Here is a 26,833-nt window from a genome sequence, read left to right as displayed (position 1 = left end):
TCCCTGAAAAAAGACAGTGAAACCTTTGTGTTCCTGCACGTCCCTGCACCTGACCACCTGAATGTTCCCTGTTTTGATGCCCAAGGGAAATATTCCTGTGTAAAGAATTGACCTACCAGCTCCCTGAGTGACCTCCCTGAAAAAAGACAGTGAAAGTATGTGTTACTACAGCTACTTGAAAGATTGTATCCATAACAATAATTAAATACACTACTAAGTTAGGTAAGCTTCCCAGTCAGGTTAGCCAGCAGCCAAACTACCTCCCTCTTACAGCACTCTTCTAACCCCTTACTTTTAATTTTTTTTACCCTACTTTCCCCATACTTTTTTATCTCCCTTCTCCCTCAGCCTGATATCCCCTAAGGTGACTTATTTAATGCAATAAGGTGTCTGACCACCAGGTGGTGCCTTAATATTAACCTTCTGCCCTTACTTTCTTCATCCTCTGTCTGCCATATCTCCCTAACTAAGCTTTCTGTCCTTTACTTCACCTTTTCCTGATCTAATCTCCCCAACTAAGTTCCTAGCTTCCTTTTGACTGACTGGTTTCCCGATCTTCTATACCCTAAGGCATCTTAAATCTCTGTCTACTCCTCTTACATCCGTAAATCTATAGTTGCTAAGCCTTTTATCTTCCTCCTACACCTCTTACCTTCAGACTCACTTGCAGTCTCTATATTTCACTGATTGTCTTTCTCGACAGACCACTTCTTTGTCTCTTCCCACTCCGTTTGCCCTGCGGGCTCACTCCACTCCCCTACCCTGCCCCCAATTACCACCCACCCCCAGTACTCCTACCTTTATTCCTCCAAAGCCACAACCCCATAAGATTTTGCTCCAATCACACTAATCTACTCATTACCTCCCTCCTCCCTTAACACAATATATGTAGTACTACCTACCTCCCATTCCTCCTGTTACAAAATACCACCTACATATTCATCTCGGTGCCTCCCTAATAACACCACCTATCATTCTCCTCCCACTTATTAATCCCACTATGTCCATATCTCCCACCCCAAACCTATTTCAATTACTTCTCTTGCTCTCACTCCTTCCTTCTCTTACAACTGCCCATCTCCTAACCTCCTATGAACAACCTCTATACTCCACCTTTCCCTTCCCCTCCAAACACACTTCTACACCACCCCTAGCCATCTCTCTAAACTTCCTAAACTTCATATCCAAACCAAGCTACCTACTTCCCAGATATCATAGACTAGCACCCATTAAATATACCAATCAAAATATTAAAAAACTACCTGACTATTTTAGAAACCCCCTTTACCCTAAACATATTATATACCTTCACTCCCTGCTAGATGGGGACATACATCCTGACCCTGGCCCAAGCCATACCTCTACCACTGAAAAATAGAATCCAAACACTACTAACTCCATAGCCCCCTCCAAGCCTTCTAACTCTCTCCTCATACCACATCTCAATATATGCAGCATTAACAATAAAATTCCTCATCTACACACCCTCCTAGACGTCCATCAATTTGATATCCTATGCTTATCTGAAACGTGGCTAAAACCTACTGTTAAAGACAACTAAGTAACCCCACCTGGTTACAATATCATTAGAAATGACCGCACCACCAAAAAGGGAGGTGGGGTCGCAATCCTCTATAAAGCAGAATTAAAAGTTAACACAGTAGACCTTAATCAACCTTTAGTCAACAGAGCTGAAATACTAATCTCTAAATTTCAGGTCAACTCTTGCAAAGCTATAAATGTTATTTGTTTATACCTACCTCCAGGAAACAACATCAATACCCCTGAAAATATCCTTAATTGGCTTTCTATTAATCTCCCACAAGAAACCATAATCCTAGGAGACTTTAATATCGACTGGCAGTCCTGTAATAATACACACCCCACCACCCATATTAACTTATACGGCTTCTCACAAACTATTAACTCCCCTACCAGAACTAATAAACCCAACAACAAAGAAAGTACCTTGGACTGGATACTTACTAATAATCCTCATCAAACTTACAAAGTAGGAACCCTCCCAGATGACCTAAGTGACCACTCCCTAACCTATATTATCAGATATAAAACTAACCTACTTCACCCTAACACTGTCAGAACAGTACGCAACAAAAAGCAATTTAACCTTCAACTCTTCCAGACAGAACTTAATCAATGTAATTGGTCACCACTAAAATCTCTCCCACTTGATGAAGCAGTAACCTATTTCAATGCCACATTCCTAGCCATCCTGAACCACCATGCCCCAGTACACTCTGTTAGATGTAAAGCTAAACCAGCCCCCTGGCTCTCTAATGCTACTAGGCAAAAAATCCTTCTGAGAAACAAAGCCTGGACAAAATGGCATACTACTAAAAATCCAACAGATCACCAAACCTTTAGGCAACTTAGAAATTACACTAACAAAGCCATTGTGTTAGACAAAAAGAACTTTTACCTCCAGGCACAGCAGACCTATCAAATGAAACCTCAAAAGTTCTGGAACACAATTAACAAACTTCTTTACCCAGGACAATCTATCACTCCCAACCCACTAGGCTCCGTCCCCGAGAGTCCCATTCATACTGCCAATGCCTTTAATTCTTTCTTTACCAATGCCATCCAAACTCTTGCTAGCCAACTATCTCCAGATACCACAAATCTGCCTACTTCATCTTCAAACCTTCCCCCATCATTTCAGTTACAACCTGTGTCTACTTCCAGTATATGCTCCCTTTTCCAAAAACTAAAACCTACCACCCCTTCTGCTGACCAACTCCCAGCTGAATATCTTCAAAAATGAGCTAAAGCCATTGCCTACCCCATATCCATTCCAATCAATAAAACCATAAGTGAAGGAAATATCCCATCCATCTGGATAATTTCTTACATTATTCCACTACACAAAGGTGGAAATTCTTATGACTTCTCTAACTTTCGTCCTATAGCTCTGCTATCTCCTCTAGCAAAAATTATGGAAAAGTGTATCCATAAGCAACTTCTTAACCACCTTCTTCAAAACAACTTACTTGCCAACTGTCAACATGGTTTCAGACCTTATCACAGTACCACCACTGCCCTGTTATCATTCACAGATTGTATTAACAATAACCGTAACAAAACTATTCTTTCCTCTGCAGTATTCATTGATTTATCCAAAGCTTTTGACATGGTTAATCACCAACTCCTTTTACATATAATGAAATCTCTATCACTTAATCCCTTAGCCATAAATTGGTTCAAATCTTACCTAGAAAACAGACAGCAGGCTGTACTCTGGCACAACAATCTTTCTCATCTCCTTCCCATCTCCATTGGTGTCCCTCAGGGCTCCATATTAGGTCCTCTCCTTTTTTCCATTTTTATTAATGACCTTCAGTCAGCAATTCCACACACTACCTGCATTCAATATGCAGATGACTCTACTATTATCTGCTCAGCCACTTCTCAAACTGAACTACAGACCCTTACCCAGAAAGCATTTAATACTGTTGAAGAATGGTTCACAACCGTTGCCTCCTCCTAAACCCAAAAAAAACTAAACTGCTACTCTTCTCACCAACCGAAAGTCTACCCCCATACATTTCACACTTACATTTAACAATGGTACTCTTATTTCTCCCGACCCTACTACCAAACTCCTAGGAATAACAATAGACAATAACCTCAACTTTGATAGTCATATTAACAGAATATAATAAAAATGGTCAAGAAACTGGGATCCCTCTATAGAATCAAACCCATTCTTACACCAGTAGCCAGGACTGCTATAGCCAGAACTCACCTAATCTCTACTTTACTCTATGCTTCACCCATTTATACGAATCTTTCTAAAAACAACCTCAACAAACTGTCAGTATCCTATAATAATACTGCCAGATTTGCTACTGACTCTCCTTTCAGAACTCATCACTGCCTTAATTTAAAACAACTTGATTGGCTAGAATTTCTACACCATCTCCAATTTCTACAGCTTACTATAGCCCACAAGACCCTGTATCAAAACACCAATACTCCAATACTCTCTAGCCTCTTTACCCCCTACAATAATCCAAAAAATTTACGCTCATCAAACAAACTACTGTTTAACACTTACAGATCCATCAACTCAGCAGGTGACTCCCTGTTCTCTAATACTGTTGGAAAGCTATGGAATTTACTACCCACTGAACTCACAACTCTGTCTTCTCTTACACGTTTTAAAAAGAAACTCAAACTATACCTCAATACATACTGGTTATGTTCCTGCACTAATCCTGACTAACTTTCTTACTTCTCACCAATAACTACCGTACATCATAGTCTAACTCTTATAGTTTCCTTTTACCATGAAACTGCTAATGAATTTCATAAATATATGTATATAACATCCTCTCATTAATATTATCCTTGCAGTTTACTGTTCTTGCTATGAACAGTCGGAGTATGGTAGTTAGTATTTCTCTAACAATGTTCAACTATTTGCTATTTTTTTTGAAGAAAAAAAAATATTTTTAGTTCTAACTACAGTTTATTTGTACTAACTACTACTACTTTTTATATTGTATTTTGTATGTATCTTTACTGTTATTTACTTCTTTATTGTATTTTGTAAGTGTCTTGGAGCTTTTCTCCCCGGGCCTCTACTGAAAATGGACATGTATCCAGTTAGACTAGCCCGGTCAACAAATGTAAAATAAAATAAAATAAAATAAAAAAAAAATATATATATATATATATATATATATATATATATATATATATATATATATATATTGTATAGTATAGATACGTACACACACACACACACACACACACACACACACACACACACACATATATATATATATATATATATATATATATATATATATATGAGTGTATATATATATGAGAGAGAGAGAGTACCCATAGCAGTATAGATAGAAAGGCATATCCCTAATGACTAGAAAAAAAGCATACTAGTGCCACTGTACAAGATAAAAGGTGACATTCACAACTGTAGGTGGTACACAGGTATCAAACTCCAGTCACACTTAATGAAAGTTTTAGACAGGGTGACTGATAAATGAATAAGCAGAGTGGTAGAAAGTAAGATGGGAGATGAACATTTTGGATTCAGACCAGGATACAATGCAAGCAACCCCATGTTTGCAGTGATACAGATAGTTGAGAAAGAGTCCAACTGGGAATTGCTAGACTTGGAGAAGGCATATAACAAGGTCCCAAGAAAGCTGAAATGGACAGCCCTGTGGTGGTTCAGAGTCTCAGAAACATTAGTAGGAATTAATGCAAGGTATGTACAAGGGCCCAGTGACTCAAGTACAAATAGTGTTTGGTCTCAAAGAGGGGTTCCCAGTGGGAGTGGGTGTGCATCAGGGTTCAGCTCTGAGCTCACTGCTGTTCATACTTGTGTGGACTTTACTAGCAAACAGGTTGGAAGGGACAAGTTAACAAAGGAGGAGGTCAAAGCTGTAATCAGAGGGTCTGCAGCCAACTGGCACAAAGTGTCAGGGGTGCTGTATGACAGAAAAATGCCAAAGAAGCTGAAGAGTAAGGGGTACAAAACAATGCTGCAAACAGTACTACTGTATGACATAGAAACACGGGCAGTAAAGGAAGGCCAAATGAAAAAGCTTGAGGTGAAGGAGATGAAGTGCCATAGATGAACACTATGGGACAAGGACATTAGAGCAGAAGTTAAAGTAGCTCCGATTGCAGAGATGATCCAAGAAACAGATTACAGTGTTTCAGACACTTGTGTAGAAAAGAAGATTTGAGACAGACAGGAAGTAAGTAAGAGGAATGTATACTACTTAGAAAAGCAAAACAAAAAAAACTATACGACCAAGACAACGAACAGTCCAACCTTTTATTACTTAGTGCCTCGGCTATACAGCCTTCACAGAGTAAAATAACATAAAAAGCATCAAGATTGTATACACATAAAATTTACAACTCACACCCACTGCAATTAATCAATTAAGTTAAATCAAATTAAATTACATACTTCCAGTCACATTCCTTATTTAACCCTAAGGGTTCTAAAGTGTTAAACTTTAAAATAAGAAGTTATGTACCTACCATAACGTTCCATGTTAGTTGTCTTCTCTCGCCTTCTTTCTTGCTTGATGGGTTCGGAGCCGATCCCTCGGCTCCGACTCAGCACTTGCTAAGCTCGAGAGTCACTTTTACCAGCTCGAGGCAGCCCCATATCCCATGATGCAAGGCGGTAAGTACCCAGATCTCGTTTGATGACAAAGGGCAATAGCACCAAGCATAAAATACTTCCCAAAGGAAGAAAGAAAACTTGCAGATGGAAGAAAGACCAGGACTGAATGGTCTTCAGCATAATAGTTTCTTATAACAAGGTCTGTCCAGGCCAGGGGGAAGGAGGGAGGGTCGCAAGAAAGAAGGCGAGAAGACAACTAACATGGAACGCTATGGTAGGTACATAACTTCTTAATGTTAAGTTGTCAATCTCGCCTTCATTCTTGCTTGATGGGACCGGCCCCTAGCACCTCTATCCTGGGTGGCTCAATGGAACAAACTCTTGAGGACTGTAGAGCCAAAACTGGCTCTGTCCCTGGAGGCCAAGTCCAATTTATAATGGGAAACAAAAGTGTGAGGAGTGGCCCAAGTGGCCGCTGCACAAATAGTGTCTAAAGGAAGTCTAGCTTGAAAAGCTGTAGAAGTAGCTAAGCTCCTAGCTGAATGTGCTTTAGGTTTTGAGCACAGCTGTTTTCCCCTGAGCAGATAAATTTCAGAGATGACCGAAGAAAGCCATCTGGACAATGTCACTTTAGAAACAGGAAGGCCTTTTTTATTATCCGCATAGGAAACAAAAAGTTGATCAGATTTTCTAAATTTTTTTGTTCTGTCCAAATAATATCTAAGTTGACGGTGGACATCAAGATAATGTAGCTTTTGTTCAGCTCTATCTGAATAGTTAGGGAAAAATACAGGGAGATCAATGGATTGATTCAAATTGTTCTTTGAAGCGACCTTAGGCAAAAAGGTTGGATTAGTTCTCAAAGATACTCTGTCTTTGTGAAAAACCAAATAGGGGGGTCGAACCGAAAGGGCATGAAGTTCAGACACCCTCCTGGCAGATGTAATAGCCACTAGGAATAAAGTTTTCCAAGAAAGATATTTCAGGGAACAAGAAACAGCTGGCTCGAAGGGGGGAAGAATCAGGGATGTCAGCACTAAATTTAGATCCCACTGAGGAGGAGGATTCCTGATTGGAGGCTTTAGTAGGAAAATTCCTTTCAAGAAGGCCCTGCAGAGCCTATGGGACATAATATTATGATCTGCTATCCCGACATGAAAATTGGAAATAGCAGCCAATTGAACTCTAACTGTGGAAGAAGAGGAGCCTGCATGAAAAATCTCTGCTAAGAAGTCCAGGACTGCCTGAACAGGGGCAGTAAAAGGATCAATATTCTTGGCCTTAGCCCAATAAGAGAAACGTTTCCATTTGCTTGTATAAATCCTCCTGGTAGAGGATTTTAGCCGAAACTACTATGATGTCTCTAACTGGGTTAGAGATCAAAGGAAGCCTGGCTAAGGAAGGAAGTGGAGCAACCATGCTGTGAGGTTGAGAGAAGGGATTGACCGGTGCAGCTGTCCCGATTGGTGTATCAGAAGATCTGGCACTGGGTCCAGATGCCACGGCTGCACCAAAAGGTGATGATGGAGGAACGGAAACCAAACCTGTCGAGGCCAGTAAGGGGCAATGAGAATCAATTTGGCTCTCAAAACGGTAGCTTTCTGGATAACCTGAGGGATCAGAGGAAATGGAGGGAAGGCATAAAGAAGTCCCTGGGGCCAATCCTGGGTCAGAGCGTCTCTGGGGGGATGGCCTGATAGAGGAAGAGGCTGAAGAAGTCTGGACATTTGCTGTTTTGGGGAGTAGCAAAAGATTGCAACATGGACGACCCCATTCCAGAAAAATCTCTTCCGCTATAGATTGCTTGAGAGACCACTCGTGAGGCATGAGAATAGCTCTGCTCAATCTGTCCACTACAATGTTGGTTTTCCCAGGGATATGCGTTGCTACCAGAAACCGATGAGAGGAGATCGCCCATTGCCATAGTCTGAGCTTCTCGACACAAGGGGTAGGACTTGGTTCCGCCCTGTTTGTTGATATACCAAACTACAGACATGTTGTCTGTGTGGACTCGATTGTCCCTACGGGAAGAAAGTCGTTGAGGGCTTGCAGCGTTAAAAGCACTGCTCTCATCTCCAGGACATTTATGTGCAGATGGTACTCGAGCGGCTGCCACGTCCCCATGAACCATCCTGCCCTGATAATGACCCCCCCACCCGATCAGGGAGGCATCCGTGGTGACAGTGGCTATCGGGGATGGGGGTACAAAGTGTCTGCCTTGGTGAATCTGAGGAGATGTGATCCACCAAGCAAGATGCTCTTTGCATGTCTGTGTCACCAGAATCTGGTGACGCATTGGAAGTTGCTGGTATGACCATTGTGTGAACAGCATCCACTGAAGAAGGCGCATATAGAATCGAGCCAGGGGAAGAAGAGTAATGGCCGCAGCCATGAGACCTAATACCTTTAGAACCATTCTGGCCTGAACTTTCTTGTTGGCCAGAATGATCCTGACATGACTCTGAATGTCTGAAACTCTTTGATCTGTAAGGGTAGCTGACATCCGAACAGTGTTTAAGTTTGCGCCTATGAAGGTAATAGACTGGCAGGGCGATAAGGATGACTTTTCGAAGTTGATTGAGATGCCCAAATGGGAACAAAGGTTTATTGTGTAATCCCTGGCTTGTATAAGCTGATGCCTGGTGGTGGCCGACAGGAGCCAGTCGTCGAGATACGGAAACACCTGGAATCCTTGACGTCTCAGGTGAGCCGTGACCACTGCCATGCATTTGGTGAACACTCTGGGGGCTGTAGTGAGACCAAAGGGCAGGGCTCTGAACTGGAAATGACTGGACCCCAGCCGGCGGAGAAATCTCCTGAGCGTCTGTGAATTTTGATGTGATAGTACGCATCCTGAAGATCTATTGAGCACATCCAGTTGTCCTTCTGTAAGAAGGGCAGAACTGACCGAAGAGTGACCATTCGGAATCTTGTCTTCCTGACAGACTTGTTGAGTCTGCTGAGATCCAATATTGGTCTCCAGTCTCCCGTCTTTTGGGGACCAAAAGAACCTTGAGTAGATTCCGGGCTCTGAATGGTCTATTGTAACTGGCTGAATGGCTCTTTTGCAGTAGTTTTGAGACTTCTAACTCTGCAATTTCCCTTAGACCGGGTGGTACATCTGGAAGGGAATTTGAGGGAAAGGGACTTTCCTCGAAAGGAATTATGTAACCCTTGGATATGATCGACTGTACCCATCTGTCTTGAGTGAGGGAATGCCAGGCTTCTGGGTACAGTGATAATCTTCCCGACTGCCTCCAAGGAGGGACAGCCGGGCAACATCTCAGGGATGCTGAAAGGGCTTGTCAGAGAGAGGCTCTCTGTTTCCCTGGTTTTCGGACCCCCTCTGCCTCTAGGCGGCGTCTGTTGTTGTTACCCCTCTGCCTCTAGGGGTAAACTGACCACGTGAATCCGTGACTCCTTGGGATTCTGGAACCACATTTTCCCACCTTTCTGTCCTTTGGGATAAGGTCTAGAAGGGGTGGAAAATGGACTCCAACAGCAGAAAGAGTCTTGCCGTCCTGTTCGCACCTGGTCAAGGTTTCCTTCACCTGAGGGCCAAACAAAGCTGACCCATCGAAGGGAGAATTTGTGAAGGACGCCTTAAAGGGATCAGCAAAATCACATAGCCGCATCCAGGCTTGGCGTCTAAGAGCCACACCTGTACCTGCGGCTACTCGCTCCATCCGCAGCATAAGATATTAGCCGCATGGAGGAGTTTGCAATGGAATTGAGGGTTCCTAGCTGCGAAGCAATTTTTTCTTGAGCCCCTGCAGCTGTAGGATCCTGAACTACTTCACCCAGCTCCTTAAGGATATCCCTCTGGAGTCTGGTGAAGTGACATAGGTAATTCAGCGAGCATAGCAAAGGTCGCTGAGGAAAACATCCGCTTACATACCTATCCATGGTCCTAGAGTCCTTATTAGGAGGATGGACGGGCACGGAAGGATCTGCAAGTTCCTTTTTGGTGGCCGCAGCCACCACCATGGCATCAGCGCGGAAACCCTTAGTGAGGAATTGCTTGTCACAGGGCAGTGATAAATTTTGAAGGCCTCCTAGGGACTGGCTCTACAGAGTCAGGAGCTGCCCACTTCGTGCAATAACCTGCATAAGGGGTCGAAGGTGGAGACACCCAGGAGGTGGAGGGCCGAGATCCAAACGCCTCTAGGTATACTGACTCATCCTCAGAGGGATTGTTGGTGGGCCAGTTTCCCCTCTGTTTAAGGAGTTCTAGGATGTCTGAGAAGGAGACATCCTCAGAGGGGGATCTAGGGGATCCCTCTGACTCATCAAAGTCAGTATCCAGTGACAGACTCGGGAGTCTACATGCTTCCTCTTACAAGTCCTCTTCCTAGGAGGATCTCCCGAAACATCAGGAGAATCCTCGGAAGAAGGGGAAATTCCCAATGGGGAAACCTGAGGCGGAGGATCTCTGGGTCCTGTAGCAAGAGAAGTGGCAGAGATGTCAACAGGTACTATAGAGGGAGGAGCTACGGAACAGACTGCTGACTGATACCAGTGGCCAGCACACTCTTCATCACCTCGAATGCTCCCCTCCCAGGGAGGTCCGAGAGAACCCGCACAGAAGAGCTAGGAACTCCAGGGAACACCGAAAGGGAAGCCTCCGAGGCAGATGTCGGAGCCGAGCCCACCAAGGCCGAGGCTCCAAGGGGAAGAGCAGGTTCGGACAAGGGTCCGATGCCACTCACCCTCGGAGGAGACCATGGAAGCCCGACCACGAATCCCTCTAAGGAAGGTCTCAAGAGGAGATAAGAGTAGAGGCTGAAGGAACAGAAGGGGTATCCGTCCTCCAGCCGTAGCAGTAACCATTCCGAAGACTCCAACTCCAAACTCTGGGGTAGAGTTGAAGGAGGAACTGTAACGGGGTGTGGACCAACAGTCGTCTGTTGAGACGGACTATGTAACATTTGGGCCAGTACCTGTGACTTTAGTAATCTGCTGACCACTCTCTCTAGGTCATGGTCTGACAGTCTGGATGACCTTGAAGATCGGCTCCGATGGCTCCGTTCGAAGAAGAGGTGAAGCCGAGCGAAAGTATCGGCTCCAAGGAAGGAGACCTCGACCTCTTCCTGGAATGAGCCATCGGAACCGATACTATAGATCCTGACGGAGCCGACTTCTCGGAGCCGACAGGAAGCCATGTATCGGCTCCACCCGGAACCGAAACATCCACCAAAGTAACGGTGCCAGAGCCGAGCGGAGCCCACACCGATGCCTGTGCCACATGGGGGACGGAACCGATCGGAGCCGACACGAAGTGGTCGATGCAGATTCGGCACCGATAGCCATCGGTGCCGAAGGCTGTTAAGCCAGAATCGGCTCCAGCGGGCGATCTCGACTCGAACGAGTCGGGCCGAGGCCACAGGCTTAGACACAGAAGCCTGGGCCTTGGAAGATTTAGCTGATTTTGATGGAGCCGACTTAGCCGGAGAGCCCTCCGGCTTAAGAAGGCCCCTAAGTATCAGCTTGTTGCGTCTTTCCTGCAGGACTCTCTGGCTGAAGGAATGACAAATAGCACAGGAGTCCTGCAGGTGAAGAGGCCCCAGGCAATACAGGCAAGAAGTGTGACCGTCTGTCAGAGACATCTTCTGACAGCACGAGTCACACTTCTTAAAACCTGAGACTCTCTCCTTTGACATGGTGCTTCACAAAACACACACACACACCAGTCAAAAACTTAAATTAAAGAAAATACCAAAAGGTATTCCTAAAAACAAACACACACACACCCTAACAGGGAGGGGATGGGATGGGTAAAGTTTGACTAAAAAAAATTAAAAGAGACAGGGATTTTCTGTCAGGAAATCTAAAATATTAACTTATAACTAACAATAAAGGGTTTTTAAACAAAAAGGGGCTTTAATATCAATAAAGTGAATCACTTACCAGGAGCTGGTAAAAGGAGGACCTCATAAGCGGCAACGAGATCTGGGTACTTACCGCCTTGCATCATGGGATATGGGGCTGCCTCGAGCTGGTAAAAGTGACTCTCGAGCTTAGCAAGTGCCGAGTCGGAGCCGAGGGATCGGCTCCGAACCCATCAAGCAAGAATGAAGGCGAGATTGACAACTTAACATTATATAGTGTTTCCTTTTTACATAGCTTAACATCCAAATTCACTAATTCCCCCAAAGATACCTCAACCTTTTCTAAGACACAACCAATAATGTGATTAGGGTTACAATTATGAAATTCAGAAAAATGACTACCAAGGGGGCTATCAATTCTAGCATTTTTTATGTCTCTTAGGTGTTCTTGAAAGCAAACTTTAAAACTTCTGCTCGTCTCACCAATGTTATATTTATTACAGCTACATCTAAGAGCATATATAACCCCACATGTATTACAATTAAAATTACCCCTAACCAGGAAATGATATCCATTAATATATTTAAAGCCATTGATCATAATTTTACATATAGAGCATTTATTGCATGGTATGGTGCCTTTAAATATAGGCATCCCAACACTGACATTCATTATAGGTAGTTAGAATTGATTATGCACAACCATATCTCTAAGGTTTCTGGCCCTTTTATAAGAAATGTTTAACCTTTGTAGCAGCAATTTATTTAACTCCTTATCTCTAAGCAACATGGACCAAAATTGACGAGCTGTATTAACTATTTTATCACTAATAACATTACAGGTAGTTACAAAGAAAATATTACTCAAATTCTAAGTAAGCAAGAGGAAACATGACAGTAAACACTTGAGAATGCACTGGGCCAATCCATATCAAACCTAATGTTTGTAACACAACAATGATGTCGATGTTTCTGATCGTCATAGAATTTTTTTTTTCAATTATCTTCCATCTTAGTTCATGAAAATCCCACAACCACGTTGCCACTTGTTATTAAGCGCTTCTGTACTGTATAATTTGTTAAACTCAGTGAGCTACTGAAGACGACTGAACCTACAGATGAGTGTTGCTTCATGCTGAAATGTTTCATTTGACTCACACATCAGTGAGGTCCTTGCATTGTCATGGACTCAGCATTTTAATTACCAAGAATTTCAAACCATCTTTTTGAAAAGTAAGACTAGACATGGTTGAGGAAAATAACTTATGTTAGCATTTTTTTAATGTCCTTTGTTCCTGCTGACCATCCATCCACTGCTGCTACAACCAATTAATTCCCAATAACCAGAATGAGCACTGTGATGTGATGTGGCCATTGCATTAAGGAAGCCATGAAGGATGTCTCATTTTTTGCTGACGCTTTTCTCACTGCTTGATGTCTGGACAGGACAAGCTACTCCTTCCTCTGTGGGCAGGCATATTTCTGCTTATGCCCCACACCCCGGCCTATAATGTAGCATGCAATGCACCTCTCTCTGCAGGAGATGAAGGTACTGCAGTGAGCCAGACTTCCTCTCTCTTACCCCAGCGTGGGTGAGCCAATACCAGCTGCTCACTCTCTCCCTTGATTATATGAAGCGACACATGATCGAGCTCACTGATTATGTGTCTCAGCAGGTATGATTCTAGCACTGAGCAGAATACTACCTTCTCTATGGATGATGCCACATTAACAACAGAAAATGATTGATTTTAACAGCTGGCTTTGCTTCTGGTGTCAATCCAAGGGCGAACGATATTCAACGGCCTGGGAGGACATGCTTGACAGACAACACTGCTTTGCCAGGGATGGTCTCTACTTATCCCCTCTACGCTTTCAGATTTTGGCAAGTCCTTTTCCACCTCCATAGCGCTTTTTTTAGGCAATGCCAAACTGACAAAACCTACTGACTTTACTGAACCTATGAAGAAATATCTGAAGATGCCACTGCTGAATGCTAGAAGCCATAACAAGATACTCCACTCCCCATAAGCCCTCCTCTCCTCTGTGTAGTAAAGGAGTCATGGTTTAAAGTTGTGGAGAGTACCCCAGCAATGTAAGGTTATAATGGCTTTCACACCTTTAAACCAGCTAATGCACAGGAGGGAACTAAAGGTGGAGGAGGCTCAGTCTATATTAAAAACAACTTCACATCCAAACTAGTTAAAGTGTATGACCAATGGAACTCATACATGTGCAACTCACAATAAAAAGGGTCTTGTACCATATCCCTGCAATCTACAGGTCCCCCTCCATGCCCCAGAAAACACATACTACCTATCTCAATGTACTAGAGCCCCTCAACGTTCAAGCCAATACGATATTCATGGGAGATCAAAACTACCCATCTATAGATTAAGAATCATACACTATTTCTAATGCACAAGCCTAGCGATTCCTAAACTTTTTTAATACCAACATCCTGGAACAGTTGGTCCATTCCCCTACCAGGGGTACAAACATCCTTGACCTTGTACTCATAAACATGGGGGGGGGGGGCTGAATTTCCTCCCTCAATGTAATGTCTTCGCATGTCTCATCTGACCATAAGGAAATATTACTTGAAATAAAAAATAAATCTGGGGATCTAATGAAATCAAAAACCTTTAGGAACTATTCCAAGGCTAACCACTCTCTACTAAGCAAGCAACATCTTGGCTAAATTCCAAGCATCCCCAAACCTAGTAAACACCATAACATATACTGAGCTATTTACAAAATCTCTGTACAGCCATATTGATAGCTGAATAGAGTGAGCTGTGCCCACTCATATTAAGAATAAGGCAAACTCAAAAAGCAAGCCACCCTGGTGGAATCACAATATCAATCAGTTATACAACAAAAGAAAAAAAATCTTGGCCATGCATAGGAGGAACAAAGCCATATATACTAAAATCCCTGTGACGAATCTAAACAGGCACTAAGAGGGCTAATTAATACTTTAAAGGCTAAATTTGAAGAAAAAATAGCTTCACAAGAATAGGACAACCACAAAGATTTCTACAGCGATGTCTATAACCTCTGGAGAAATACACAACAATGGCAGAATTATTGTAAACGGCATCACCCACACAGAACCAGAGGCCATTGCAAATCTTTTGGCTGACAGGTTCAGCTCAAATATCTCCCCCCACTACCCCCCATGACAGTGCAAAGGAAATACCACAATCTCCCCAACCATTACTAGGGAATAGGTCATTAATGTATTTTCTAAGGCCAAAAATACTGCAAAAATGGGCCCCAATAACATCCCAGAATGTTTAATAAATAGCATGAAACATAACCTCTTTGATCCATTTGAATCATTTTTAACTAAAGTCTTCAGTCAGATTTTATGCCTAAGGAACAGAAGATGGCTACAGTCATTCCCTTGCAGAAAGAAGGTCCAACCACTGATCCAGGTAACTACAGGCCCATAATTCTTACTAGCCTCATATGTAAGGTCATAGAAAGAATCATCACAGACGTGATAAATGAGGACATAGGTAACTTGCAAATACTGCACCCATCACAGTTCAGCTTTGTTAAATGAAGATCTTGCCTATTCTGTCTTGTGGACTTTTTTGACAGGGTCGCCAAAGCATTGAATGAAGGTAAGACTGTCCACACACAGCTTACCTCAACCTGGCCAAGGCTTTTGATAAAGTGGTCACTTAGGTATTACAGACAAGCTCACTAATTTTGGTATATACCCTTTTATCACTTGGATAGCCAGCTGGCTCACTGACAGGATCCAGGAGGTCAAAATACATGAGGCCACCTCCACCAAGAGGCCAGTCAAAATGGAGTCCCCCAAGGTTCCGTAATGAACCTGCACTTTTTGGCATCTGTTTCTCTGAAATGGAAGCAAATACTGAAGGTTTATTGCTGACTAAGCTTACAGCTGATTGCAAGCTGGGGGTGCCATCGACTCCACTGAAGACACTAGCATTCTTCAAGAAGGTCTATCTCTGACTAACAAATAGTGTCAAAGCCATAGTTTTACACTCAATCCTAAGAAATGCACAATTGTACCTTTTGGGAAGTCAACCATCCCGGCTAATTATTATGTTGATAATACCTTCCAAGAGTTGACCCAGTGGTCAGAGAGCTGGGTACACATGTAGGTCGTAACCTTACCTTTGACCACCATGGGGTCACAGTGGTGAGGAAAGCCTTTTATGTTGTGCAACTTATAAGAAAAAGCATGGCAACTAGGTCCAAAAAGGTCATTATCCCACTGTACTCTCTGCCCTTATCAAACCAATCATAGAGTACAATGCTCCCTTTGGTATGTACCTGAATAGGTATACGCAGCAATTAGAGTGGCCTCAGAGGTTCCTTAGAAAAGGAATACAGTCCATAACAAACCTGCCTTATGCAGAGCACCTTAAAGTTATTTCCTGCTACTCATTCTCCTATATATTGTTGAGGTGATCTATGCCTGGCTTATAGGCATCCATAAATCCCATATTTCTGAATTTCCTACAAATTCATAAGTCAAAAAGTACTAGAAATACAAGGTCTAGGGACCTGAATTTTGTCTGTGACTTAAACAGAACATGCTGGAGAGACAGATATGTGTCCCAGAGACTGCCCCTACTATAAAACAGGCTTTCCATTCATGTGAAGCTGAGTTCCTCTATTAACCAGTTTAAATTTAACCTAGACCAGTGGATGGGGAGCAGGAAATTTACACCGGGTCTGGCACCCATACCCCTTATGTACAGATGTAGCTTATAAATACCCGGGTCTCAATGTCCTATTCGGATACAACACATCATTATTTTTCAGGAAAACTTGGCTAACCTTAGAAAGGCCCCCCCCCTGAGTTGTTAGCCTAGTAACAATCTATGAATCTATGTATTATTATGAATTCTTAGTAAATGTATTATGGTTTGTACTTTCTACTACGTGTTGCAATTACCATTATCTGAAGGCATATTTCTCCTCAGGCTTCCAATGAAAACAGACCACAACCTAGTTGGACAACTCGAATAACAAAGCATAAATAAGTTAAATAATTAAAATTCAGTTATCAAGTCCTACAAACAACTAATTTGATAAAGTGGTAAACATTCCTACCTCAGCTCATCGCACATCTCTTGTAGAGCCTGGCTTTCTCCCTCTTGGCTTCTAATGTCGATCTTCACTGAAGACATAAGCATCTCCTTCTCCCCTAATAACTCAGCACGTTCCATTTCAAGTGCTTCAACCTGATTGGTGAGGATTTTCTTTTCTGCTTCCAAATGATGCAACTGCTCCATGGTATTCTCCAGTTTATGACAGACCTGACCTAATTCAAATGTCAGATTGTCATTTACCTGAAGATTAAAAAAAAAGCAGAGTATTGTTTCCACAGAACAATAACACTGGTTTCATAAGAGCAATGGGTTCACTTGATCTTCTTACTTCTCAAAATTACTAGCTAACACAAACATGATGTAAGGTTTGTGTACTTTGGTGTTACACAAATCTGGTTAATTCTGTTACCATCTGTAGAATGTTTTGTTTAGTTATCTATTTATTCTTTACTGAATTTGTTTACTGGGGCATAGTAAATATTAATTCCTACTAGTTTTAGTCTCAGCTCAGGATAAATATGCAAAAAAGAGTTACATGAAAATACTAAGGTACACAAAACATGATTAAATTACAAAACATGACAAGATACAATTACAATAATAAATATTTACACAGTTTACAAGTTTTCGGTCTGATGCACGTTAAGGAGAGTAAGAAGTTGGACATGAGAGATAGAAAAAGGAGAAATTTCAAAGTAGAGGGAATCAGCGAGAGGTAAGGATTGACTGAAGTAGGAATGATTATGTTATGTGAACTGCTGGGAAACGAGCATTTAGATTGGATGAACAGATGTGCACTGCACTAATTAAATGAAGCATGACACTTTAACCTTACATAACCAAACAAAGCATTTTAAAATTAAATAATGTGTACTAAAATAATTTTCTAGATAAATCCTTCTTTGATGTGGCATTACAATAAAGCAAAAGCAGTATTACTGGAACAAATTTATAAAAAGTATAACGCTGATCTTTGCAGTATGTTAGTCTGTGTTCCAGTTTATCAAGCCTGAATGTACTTTATCATCTATATTATTTGACATAGTCTTTAAAAAGCTTCCCATATGCCTGTCTACTGGATGAAAAAATGGCAACGTATCAGGCCATCAGAAGAGCTATAAAAACATTTCTTGTTGGGCACAAACCTCCTCGCACATCCATAGGAGGAGTTTTACTTCCCACCTTGCTATTTAAGTATGCCCAGTTCTGTGATTGCACAACCATGGATAAAAGAGAACAAGATTTCAAGAAGGATATCACTGCTGACTAAATTAATTAAATTTCATTGGCACTTATTTTCTATGTCAAATTGCGACTGCAGAGTTGAACACTGATGAGTTAAAACTGATGTGGTAAATCCTTGGCCATTTAAGGCTTGATTACTTGTAGGGTAGCACTTAAAAACAATGGGCCTACATTCATAAAGATAATAAGAAAATAATATCCGACAGTACATACCTGAATGCTGAACAGCTGCTGGATTCAATGACTCAGTGAAAAAACATATAAAGTAAGGTGTTAGCACTTTACTGCTTAGGGAATCAGTACCAAGGTGACAACTACCACTATGGGCCAAATTCCAAGAGACTTGCTCTTAGTGTAACTGACCACTTACACTGAGAGCAGGTTCAGAGCAGGTCTTTTGGAATCTGGCCCCAGTATAAACCTTTTTATATATAGGCCTTACTCCAATGTAAGTCATTCACACTGAGGGTAAGTATTTTTGAAACTGAACCTTGGTCTTGCTTCAAAGAATTTATTTCATAAGTGTGGTATACGACAAGAAGGGGTGAGCAATGTACAGATGCCTATTTTAGCTCCAAAGTATATTAATTGCAAAGGCAACAATAAGCAGCTTCACTCCTTGAGCGAGTGGTAAAATCTGCATAATGTCCATCTTACTGTGCATGATGTAATTTTGCAGAGCTGGTAGAAAATAAATTCAACACCTTGGATACTACACCCATAGCCGGCTTTAGGCACCAGCGAACCCTGCAGTCACTGGGGACTGTTCCCTGGGGGCCCCCAACCACGGCAAGTTATGTTATCCTGATATTTTGTAACATGTGTGTAAAACCAACAAAAGCTAGTATAGCAGTCTTGTATACTTAATAAACCACAAGGGTAATAACTCTTATTTATATCTCCCTTAAAATACAAAGATATTTCTGGTTGTATAACAGTGCTTTGTCAAGTAACAGGCATCAGAATTCCATTAAATATCTTACCACTGACATAGTGCCCCTGGCTTAGTTAAACCTTACTGTTGGACATTTTCTCCACTAAAACTAACTACATAGACAGCTTTAGGTCACTGTAAAACCCGTGGCTGCAGGGGGCCCCACAAAAGCTGCTGTTGACTGGGAAAAATAAGGAAGAAAAAATGTATTAACTTCCTAACTATGCTCTTTAACATGAACAGGACTGTGTTATGACCCTGTTAGGATGAAGCTGATAATGAACATGAGCAGTATAAGCACTAGAGAGATCAGCAGCCCAGAGAGACTTACCTCAGTGCAAACTTTGCATTTTAAGAAGAGCTGATGCTTCAGATCATCAGGGATAGTTTTCTCTTTCAGGTAGTTTTATAAATACCAGTACACCAGGTATTCTAACTCTCAATTTCTTTGCTTAAGAATTCAGTGTAATCCCAAAAAATAATAGAATAAAAGCTCAGAATCAGGAATACATTTAAATATTACTCTACTTCACTTAAAAAGTTACTAGAGTAACATCTTTTGCATCAGCATGCACTTTTGGACAATAAGTATAAAACTCAGATGTCTGGATTGATTGACTGTTTGCAATCTTGAAATATTTACCAGCAAATCAAACTTTTTACAAAGGACAAAGCAAAAGTATGAACAAAATCAGGGACGATCTCTGAAATCAGGGACAGTGAAAGGTATGCATTATTCTTCAATGAGGTAAATAAAAGTGACCTATCCCTGCTGCTGTTTGGTGACTGCTAATTAGCATTCAATGATCTCACGTAGCAGTACCAGTGTTGCACAAGGTATTGCTGTTAGCTGAAATAAGTACAAAAGTAGTACAGCTATGGCTTGTGTGTGTGTGTGTGTGTGTGTGTGTGTGTGTGTGTGTGTGTGTGTGTGTGTGTGTGTGCAGTAGTGCACCCAATAATGGACAAAGACATTATTCTTCTGTGTATCAGTAAAAAATGTACCTAACAAGTAATTATATTTCAAAGGTAAGACAAAATATATCACAGAACATTTAGACGCTTAGATATTCTTGGAGTCTGGTGGCCCCCACTCACCAGACTGTCTAAATGGATAATGGGGACTTCCTTAATCATCCTTGACTCTGTGGGGGCCTCCACAAAAGCTGTTGCTGGTTGGAGAAAAATGTATCAATTTTCTGAATGCATGGTTTAACCTGAACGGTGCTGAGATATGACCCTTTTAGGATAAAGCTGATAATAGCCTCTGTTTTCAACCATACCCATTCTAAAACCAGCTCTGCTCAAATGTGTGTGTACAGAAAGCTGCTACAGATTATGAGGAGATGGGGATTGTGTGGTTATTACAACTTTAATTTTCATCACAGTCAAACCTTAAAGGTGCACACAGAAAGTCATTATAGCTTGTATTTGAACTGAGGGAAGTGTTTCTCACAGAGCTCAGAGGTGTACAAAGAAGGCTACTATAGCTTGGGTAGGAGTGGTGTACTGTGCAGGAGCAACAGATTAGACTATATTACTGAAATTTTTCTCACAGTCATATATCAGACACATATACATGCGGCTGGCTGCCTTTGAGGGTTAGGGGTGAAGAACATGCTATGTGTATGTGTATCAGCAGTCACTTGAAGTATATGACTAAGGCAATTCAAACCTCTGCTTTCATCACAGTCTAACACCAAAGGAATACATAGGCAGTGACTGTCTTTTGTAGGGGGTTAGAGAGTCAGGCAGTATTCCCAGATAAGTCCTATGTATTCCTACAACTACTGTCTGGTTAGTTTACTGTGAGCTACTATTATGTCAGCTTTGAACATTAAGCCTTGGGCACAACTTATAACTTCACTGAAAGAAAAAAAATAAGACTGAAATTCTTTTCTTTTTCGTGATTTTTGTTTAGGCCACCATTGGAGTAAAATGTTGAGAAAATGCTCTAAAATGCATCTCAGACCATCTGTAAACCCACAGCTTCTTGGGCCCGGGCTTATTTGAGTTATTTCCCAAATGGTTATTACTGTGTTGTCTTGTTCAGGAAAGGTATGTTGAAATGATGCAAGGAAAACTAAAGCTGAACAGCAACACTGAATTTCTTTCCTTAATCGTAATGTCTGTTCAAGCCATTATTGGATGAAAAGGTTGTATAAAAAGAAAAAAAAACTTTAAAATGCACCTCAGAGCATATAAAAAGTTATGGCTTCTTGAAAAAGCTGAAAGTAAGGCAAAATGTGAGAAAAGGAAGAAAAAAGTAATGTGCATGGTATGGGGAACTCACAGGAGGGGGGTCAGAGGAGAGGACTGGAGGGTGCATGGGGGGTGTTGAAATGGTAGGCCTAGTCATCATTTCACTTTAAGTCCAGACCTGTACATAGAGTTGTTGTAATGTACCATTGTTGCAACTAAATGCCAGTAACTGTAAGTGGCCCTTTGTTAGACAGGTCAACATCATGTGGTACATAGGCCTGTTGTAATGTAAGAGCTTGTAACTACAGGTCTGTCCATGCATACTCCCCCTAAAAGTTTGCAGCATGAGCTGAAAGGCTTTTTAGGAGAGATGGCATTGACAGGATGATACTTATACTGAAAGTGCCTGGGGGCCCCCAAAATGTTAACACCGGCCCTGACTACACCCTTGTGGTGTGCCCCCCCCCCCACGGTGGAACATTAAAAAAGGTTTGATAGCTTTCAATTTATTAGTAAAGAAATTACAAATCAAATCATTTACAGACAGCTTAACTGTCTGTTATAGCTTTTTAAAGGAAGTTTATCTCCCTTTAAGAACAGAACAGACAGCGCACAAGTTGTCTGTATTGTGATATAATAGATCCCCTTAGCCACCCTCTTTCTATGGAAACACTGAGACAGATGTGAAATATGCTCACATAGGAGACATACCTAAACTGAAAACAGCATATTCCAAGACACAACTATGTACCTTAACAGTCTGCTTATGTCTTTAAGACAGTACTCTGCACTCAACCCTTCCTACTTTTATGTTTCTTTTTCCTATTTCCCTCAGTTTTAAGATATAAGGTTTCTTACAAAATGGTTCCTAAGAAAAAGGAATTCTTCATTTGGGACAATCTACTGGAAGGATGCACATTCTTCAAAAATATGATGATTACATTCAACATCAAAGATCTGGTTTACAAATGTACAACAGAATGGGAGAATATCTAATTGCCAGTCAAGAAAAAAACTAATGGAATTTATAAAATGCTTACTGTTTCTAGTTTATAAGGAAAATCTGGAAGGGGGAGGGGTCTTCTCTCACATAAATGAAATATTCTGCACTGTAGGTTTAGGGAAAACATATGAAAAATGGATTCACTCAGTTTAATTTCTCCAAGTCTTCTGGCTTTCTAATATAATGACAAGAACAAACCCCATTCCTAAGTCACTGTGCAGTTAAAGTTCATGAAATTGGTAGTGTTTCAGTCTTTAATGTTAGCCAGAAATGCTCTTTGCAGCACCTGCACTGTGTCCAGAACTGACTCCTCCTGTGATTCATATGGTTGCATATCCAAATACAACTGTAACTTCTTTTTTATTAGACTTGTTGTTCCTTCCATTAATGGAACTGTCTGGGTATCCTTCTTCCACATTGCTCTCATTTCTGTCTGTAAATTCTTGTATTTTATGCGTTTGTGTCTCTCTGTACGTAAGAAACTCTAATCACTTGATGTAGCAACTTCAACAAATAATGCTGCTCTTGTCCTTTTTCATGGACTACTACATTTGGTTTTCTGACATCCAGTTTTTGAAGTATTGGTAATGGGTGATCCCATGTGATATAAACTCGAACATGCTCTATAATGCATTGTGGCTCATGTTTCCAATACTTCTCAGCTATTTCTATATTGCAGTGTTTGCACACTCCCCAATGCAACAGTCTTGCATATTACTGTGAATTTCAGTACTATACGGGCTCACTGCCACGAGTATATTACAACAAGCAACAAGACGTGCAACTGTTTCCAGTTCTGTTTTACAGTACCTGCATTTGTCTGTTTCCACAACACGTTCAATGGAATATGTAAAATAACAAGTATGTTGTCCACTGTCCTGGGCTACCATTATTAGCCTTTCACTTTTGGTTTCAATTTGTCTCTCCTTAGCCATTCCTGCATCAAATCTTGGTAGGCATGAGGTTATTCTAGGAGCTCTCCTGAATGTGCTACTACATTTATGGGTTTTCCACATTTCTTTCCTCCTCATCTGATTCTTTTCCTTAAATTCTTTCTTCTTCAGTGTGAGGAATATATAATCTTGGTATATGCTGATTCTTGTACATCATTTGATAAGCATGAAACATTTTTTGTTTTCCTGTCTAACTGGATCCAATACTTTTGGGACTATTCAATCACCCCAAAACTTTAAGCTCCATTAGGAAAAGCAAACTGGTTTATGGCTTGAACTTTATTCCTAGATGTCAACAGCTTTCTATATTACTTTTCTCAGTATTCTTTACTGAGTTTTATTCTCATTTATTCACATTGTATTGCCGATCCTTCATCTATTCCCAATATTTATACATTTCCTCCTGTTCAAGTTTTTTTTATTTCACATTCCAATCCAACATTAATATTTTCTTGGTGCTGCAGCTTTCCTGTTTTAAATGTCGCTTTTGCACATTTGTCATGACCAAATGATATTCTTATATCAGCTGAGAAAGTTTTAACCATTTGTAGCTGTACTTTCAACTCCTTATGAACTATACTGTTTTAAGTCATCTACAAAAAGCAGATGAGGTGTTTTTAAACAAGTTTGGTTTCAGGGAGCCAAATTGTAACCATAGCCTAATCTGTTTAGTAAACACCTTAATGGGTTAAAGGCAAAACAAAACAGCATCAGCAGTGACAGAGAATCACACTGGAATATCTCTCTGAAATTTTATCCCTAGGATAAAAATGTGCCCTTTATGATGGCTCACCTACTGTAAAGTGGTTTGTCATTGTTTCGCTGCCACTGTAATGTAATTGATCAATGCAAGGTGTATCTTATACTTCCTTTATCCATGAAATTTGAAATACTGTCAAATGCTTTTTTGTAATATATCCATGCCATACTTAGTGTGAAAAACTGAGGGGCTGCCCTATATGCCTTGTAAATATTAATATGATCCACAGACTTGTGTAACAAATGTAAGAAAACTGTGTATGTTCTGAGCTTCAAAAATATAACCACAGTACACCCTGCTGGAAGAAAGCTGATGAGTAAAGCATTTTATGACTGATCTCAAGCTAGGAGACAGGATGTCTGGTCTATGAAACTCTTTCTATTGTTCTAAGGCAGAGATAATTACTAGGTTTTACATGTAAAGTGTATTTTACTGCTGTGGCTTCCTGGCAGGTGCAGATTACAAAAAGGAATGTTAAAATTTTAAGCTCTGTGTGCCTGGGAAACATAAGTAGAAGTATCAAGAATGATGTAATCTGAAATGACTCAGCAGTAATGTGTATTATCAATTTAAGACTTTCTCAGAGAGAAAGATTTAGCATTTGCCACAAAGGTGGCAAATATACTGATACCACCAACTTCAGGCCTATTGCCATCCTTTCCCTTCTTTCTAAAATACTGGAGAAAACAATACAAGCACAACTCATGGCACACCTAACACTAAACAATCTCCTCTCCATAACCCAATATGGCTTCTGCCCTGGCCAAAGCAACATGACTGCCCTTCTTTTCTTTCTTGAAACCATAAACCTCAAACACGACTCAGGCAAGTTCATATCCACACTATTCCTAGATCTGCCAAAGGTCTTTGACACCATCTCACACACCCTACTTATATCCCAACTCTCCACCCTACACCTCTCTCCCACCACCATCGCCTGGTTTTCCAGCTACTTGTCCAACCGTCAACAAGCTGTCCAATGGAAAACTTCAAACTTGCCCTTCCTTCCCACACCCACAGGTGTCCCACAAGGTTCTGTTCTTGGCCCTCTTCTCTTCAACCTATTCATTAACAACTTTCCCCAATCCATCCCAGACTCATCTATCATCCAATATGCAGATGAGTTAACAATCATCTGCTCAGCCTTCTCCCCCTTCGAGCTCCTAGCAAAAACCCAACTAGCCTTCTCCAAAACAGAAACCTGGATGCAGTCTAACCATCTGGCACTAAATGCAAATAAAACCAAACTAATGTTTTTCCCCCCTACCAAAAACTCTATTGACAAATCCACATTCATCAAACAGAGCCAAAACAACACCCTCCTTGAAATCGTTCCCAACACCAAGCTTCTTGGCATCATTACTGATGAAGAACTAAAATTTGACACCCACATCTACTCCGCAATCAAGAAAACCCATCAAAAGTTAGGTCTCCTCTACAGGCACAACTGCTTCCTAAGCCCCTCTACCCATCAAACTTTTGCATCCCACCTTCCTACTCTCTCCTTTATGAATGGTGCCCCCCTTTTCACCAATCTCCATCTTGGTCTTCGGTCCAAACTTGAATCCTGCTACCACAAGATCTCCAAATTTGCAACCAATTCAAAAAACTCATCCCACCACTGCCACTCCCTCCTCAACCTCAACTAGCTTGAACTACCCAACTACCTCAGTTACCTACAACTCACCATTGCCCACAAGCTCATCTTTAAACCTGCCAACTGCCCAGCTCTCGCTACTTCCTTAAAACCTTACATTCCCAACCGCTCACTCATATCCAAAAACCAAAATCTCCTTCAGGTCCACAAACCTGCATGACCTCCTGGCCATCTACTGCTGTCTCACTCCTTAGCTAAACAGTGGAACTCTTTCCCCACACACCTACGCAACCTACCTAACCATGCAAATTTCAAAACTCAGGTACTCCCTCATCTTTCTTCCAAATGGGAAAGCCCTTGCCACGCTCCAACTTAAACCCCTCCCCCATTCCACCTTGCACTGACTCATCCAACTACCTCTACTATTACTTCATCCCACCCAAAACAATCCCTCCCCTACCAAAAACTAATTTTCTCTCTAATATCTACTGTACTATACTCTCCAATCTCAATTAAACTATTACACTCTCCATACATAAAATTTTCCTAACCTACCTAATGGCTAGCAGCTATGTATATTGAAATGTTAAACATACAATTGAGTTTATAACAAAAACATTCACTTTATGTAAATGTTGAAATTTCTGTATTGAATTATGTCTTCATTTTTTAACATCGTGACAAGCCAGTTGCAAATATCATGGCGCTTATCTGTAAATGTTTAATTAGCTGTATGAACTATGTCCTTTTGTAACATGTGAAATGTAACTTGCAATTATTGTGGAGCTTTTCTCCCCAGGCATCCACTAAAAACGGGCTCTTCTTGGCCCAGTGGACTTCCCCAGTCAGTAAACTTAAATAAATCTCCTTCTTCTTTCGGCTGTTCCCATTAGGGGTCGCCACAGCGGATCAACTGTTTCCATTTCTTCCTGTCCTCTGCATCTTGCTCTGTCATACCAACCACCTGCATGGCCTCTCTCACCACATCCATAAACCTTATCTTAGGCCTTCCTCTTTTCCTGTTACCTGGCAGCTTCATCCTTAGCATCTTTTTCCCAATATACTCTGTATCCCTC

The 26,833-nt window shown here is 41.3% G+C and overlaps 1 protein-coding gene across 1 annotated transcript in view; it reads right to left on the bottom strand.

The window, feature by feature from the left end:
* Positions 1–26,833, bottom strand: part of LOC122806067 (GRIP and coiled-coil domain-containing protein 2-like) — a 1,105,805-nt gene that overhangs the window by 475,138 nt on the left and 603,834 nt on the right. The window contains exon 11 of the mRNA XM_044076306.1: positions 17,065–17,303. Within this exon, the coding sequence (XP_043932241.1) occupies positions 17,065–17,303 (239 nt within the window). The remainder of the gene's footprint in view (positions 1–17,064; positions 17,304–26,833) is intronic.

The sequence above is a fragment of the Protopterus annectens genome, chromosome 7.part0, assembly GCF_019279795.1.
Source record: "Protopterus annectens isolate FY-2018-M chromosome 7.part0, PAN1.0, whole genome shotgun sequence".
NCBI classification, from domain to species: domain Eukaryota; kingdom Metazoa; phylum Chordata; order Ceratodontiformes; family Protopteridae; genus Protopterus; species Protopterus annectens.
The sequence above is the reverse complement of the archived record's forward strand: the minus strand, read 5'-3'. Positions and strand labels throughout refer to the sequence as shown.